Raw genomic sequence first — 4,062 nt, forward strand, 5'->3', positions numbered from 1 at the left:
GATCGTTGCCAGTGCCCCTGGACTGGCTTGTGCGGGTGGCACATAAAAGACACCATTTCGAGCGTGGCCGTTTTCGTGCGGGTGACACGTAAAAGCACCCACTACACTCTCTGAGTGGTTGGCGTTAGGAAGGGCATCCAGCTGTAGAAACTCTGCCAAATTAGACTGGAGCCTGGTGTTGCCATCCGGTTTCACCAGTCCTCAGTCAAATCGTCCAACCCATGCTAGCATGGAAAGCGGACGTTAAACGATGATGATGATGATGATGTATATGAAGTTTTACAAAAGGAAGAATGGTGGAGTGATTGTGACTTTGACGTTTTAGCCTGTGAGCCTTTGTTGGATTGTCTGTCAAAGGTAATGTTGGTACAGTGGTTGTGATGTAGTTTGTGTTAGTTGAATAATTGAGTTGGTGTCATGTGTGAAGAGGCCCTGTTACATGTCTGGTGTGTTAGTATATCCCTCTTTCACCTTCTGTAGGGATGCAGTGTATATGCACCTATTGTTATTTGTCAGCAGTTGTCATTTACTCACTCACCTTTGATCTTCTTTCTTGCTACCCAGGTATTGGCAGGTGAACTTGCTCCATTCTCAGCCAGTGGAAGCCACGTTGTCCAGAAAGATTGCCAACCTAGTGCAATGCACACCTTCCTCGAGTCTCTGTCTTTGTGTGTGCCTCCAATTCCTATTCGCCCTGTGGTGTTGAGGGTAAGTATAATATCTCATTTAGTTTTTTATTTGTCTGGTGAACAGAAAGCTATGTTGTCTGTCTGTGTATATGTTTGTTTATCTTTAAGTGACCTAGTTGTTATTTTTCTTTCTCTTCTCATTTCTACCCAATTCCACTGACCTGACAACTTCTGGGTTAGGGAATATTTTTATCACTGGTCTTTGATCCACCTCTGAACATTGGAAAGGGAGCAGTGGGGTGTGATAAAAATTCCCTTAAACTCCCCTCCTTTCCTCATCCTACATATTCCAAGCGAATGATTCTTGTTTTTTTTTTTAATGTTTTATTTTTGTTTTCTTTTGTTCTCTTTTATCATTTCCTCTGAAGTATATGGGCCGAACCCATAACCTCTGGCACCGAGCTTGTCTTGTGTTGGAACAAATGGCATCGGAAAATGGTCCAACAACAACAGCAGTTTTGAAGAATCGACCAGCTAGCGAATATGAATTTGAGACTGTCACGAATCCACACCAGGTAAAATGAGTTGTCATGCTTCTTAATGTTCGTTAACTATTTGAGAGAGAGAGAGACAGACAGACGCCACTGTAGAAATCCTTTCATCATTGGAATCGTCGTTGTCAACATCATAATTTCTATCATCATCATTGTGGTGACTTAACGTGCTAGAAATAACAGCCAAATTTCCCTGAAATCACGCAGCACTGTCTTACAAAGAAAGACACATTCGTTAATGACAGTTCTAGATACTCCTGAAATTACAGAGTATCTAGAACTACACGGTGATGATTGGAATGTCTTCAGTCGTAGGTCTGTTGGATCAGTGTTACCTTGCAACTAAACAATAACAACCACCACATCACCATCACCACCACATCACCATCACCATCACCCCCACATCACCATCACCACCACATCACCATCACATCACCATCACCACCACTAACAACTTTATTATCTACAGCGGCTGTTAACTATGAACTACCAAACAGTAGTTCAAGTTGACATGATTGTGAGCCCCAGGATGCTGCGATGATATTTTTAGTTAAGAGAAGAGGTGCACTTGCCCATGATGTATGTAGACCCTCTTTCCAGACTAGCGTTACCAACCTTGAATAACTGCAGGAAAAGCCCTAGTAAAGTAGGAAACCAGAGATCTGATCCAAGTGTTTGCAATAGTGATTTGTATGAAGGACATTCGAAAGACTAAGTAGTGGCCTTAAATCTGGCTAACATCCAGATAAGATCTTTGGTTTCATCCCCACATCAATCCTGGATATCCTGCAAAAAAACTATGGAGGGTTCACTTGCTTATTTGATTAAACCCAGTACTGGATTAAGGTATGGGGGTTGCAGCCCATGGAGGGCCTCTAGAGATTGAGAGAAAAGTTCTTGTAGTCCAAAGGGTGACAGTGTGGAGGCACATGGTTTAGTGGTTAGAGTGTTGGACTCCTGATTGTTAGATTGTGGTTTCAATTCCTGGACCGGGTGATGCATTGTGTTCTTGAACAAAACACCTCATTTCATGTTGCTCCAGTCCCCTCAGCTGGTAAAGACGAATAATCCTGCAATGGACCAGCATCCCATCCGGGGAGGAATATATATATATATATATATACATCAGTGACACCAGGGAACCGGCCCTGTGCCCTTGCTCCTTACAGAGTAATGTGGGGTAACCAAAGGGTACAAAATTTTAATCTGTTTTACCTTTGAAGGTTATCAGATGGTTGTGTTAGACTAAGTGACACAGATTTAGGAGGTTGTGGTAATGTCAATGGCTAATTTACTGCAAGGTACATTTTGTTTTGTTTTGACAAATTCTTGCCCTATAAAATGCTGACCGTCTTTGATTTCAGGAGACCCTAGATGCACTCTGTGATCTTTACTCCCTACTACATGAGGACGACATGTGGACAGGATTGTGGCAGAAACGATGCAAATATCCTGACACAGCTGTAGCCATTGCTTATGAACAACATGGATTTTTTGAACAGGCACAGCTCGTTTATGAATCAGTAAGTTTTCTTTCTTTTTCTGTTTCTAAGAGAAAATTTCATGCACACATGCCCGTGTGTGTGTTTGTTTGTGTGTGTGTGTATACAATTAGTTCGAGGAAGTCATGTCCTCATTAGGGATTTGTAAGAACGACCGTGCGAACCAAAGGAGAAATGGTGACGAATGGAAAACAGGCTCCTTTTGTAACCTTCACACGGTCGACACAAAATATAAAATATTATGTTATAATTCTATAACATAGGGAACTAAGAAGTTTGCCAGGAAGGACAAGATAGGAACGCAACCGATAGAGATGAATAACAGTAAGATTTATTGGAGCATCAAATTGTATGTCTGTTTGTGTGTGAATGCGACATAATAAAACACAATGCAAGACAGGCCGTCATGTAAATAAAAGAGTGTGTGTACAAATATGTATGTGAATGCGAGAGATACATAGTATTGATAAGAGTCAGTAACACAGATAATAATATAAGATACCAGTTCTTAGTTAGGGTACACAGTAGTAAGTGTCTGTATATAAGAGGTTAAGGTTAAGGCAGAGCGGTCACTCGTCGTAATGTTGGGGCTTCTATGCCGGGCCGGATTCTTGAATACAGATGTTCTTCGCAGGCTGAATTCTGGCTGTTAATTCCGTGGTGAGGTGATTCACACTAACAGGGTTGAGAAGTGCTGCGGTTAGCTGTTGGTAGCTTGTGTATGTGTAGAAGTCATGTTGACGCTGTTGGGGACGATGCTGGTAGTTGTAGTTGAACGAGGCTGTTGATGTCGTCGCTGGAACTGGTTGCTGGTTGGTGCTATACTGGCTGGCTGTGTTACGTGTGTGGTCAAACGACCAGATCTGTAAAGATCTGAGCGGCGACGAGTTGGCGCGTATCTAGCAGGCTAATTATAGATACAGATAGGCTCCAGAGAAGCATCAGAAGAACACTCTCACGTGACCTTATTAGGGGCTACGGTTGGTCGATTTGCGTCCTGGCGGCAAATGGAGTGGAGACAATTGCCGCCCAAATAAAAGTCAGTCAGGTGATGGACACAGCAGGCGGGAAAGAGTTGCTTTCTACTACGCTTGTCTGTTAATATATATACTAGTGAGAGAAGTGTTCACTACAGATTATATAATCCAAGGTATTCCACTGGTTTAACCCATATCATATAATGCGAAAGTCATTGGTGTATGTTCAAGATTATTGAAATTATCAGTATTGGGGGAAAAACAAGAAGAAACTTTTAATCAATTTATTTATACTGTTATTTTTTCAAAAAATGTCATCTTTTTGTAGCATACAGATAAAGTAGTAATTACATTAGTAAATTAGTAATTTATTCTCCATTTTCTTCTTGCTTTTTTCCCT

General features: G+C 41.5%; 1 protein-coding gene across 1 annotated transcript in view; it reads left to right on the plus strand.

Moving 5' to 3' along the window:
* LOC106869568 (transformation/transcription domain-associated protein) overlaps nucleotides 1–4,062 on the plus strand; it is a 103,165-nt gene that overhangs the window by 66,849 nt on the left and 32,254 nt on the right. Inside the window, exons 63-65 of the mRNA XM_052970942.1 lie at nucleotides 565–708; nucleotides 1,058–1,204; nucleotides 2,548–2,814. Coding sequence (XP_052826902.1) covers nucleotides 565–708; nucleotides 1,058–1,204; nucleotides 2,548–2,814 — 558 coding nt within the window. The remainder of the gene's footprint in view (nucleotides 1–564; nucleotides 709–1,057; nucleotides 1,205–2,547; nucleotides 2,815–4,062) is intronic.

The sequence above is a fragment of the Octopus bimaculoides genome, chromosome 9, assembly GCF_001194135.2.
Source record: "Octopus bimaculoides isolate UCB-OBI-ISO-001 chromosome 9, ASM119413v2, whole genome shotgun sequence".
In the NCBI taxonomy this organism is placed as follows: Eukaryota; Metazoa; Mollusca; class Cephalopoda; order Octopoda; family Octopodidae; genus Octopus; species Octopus bimaculoides.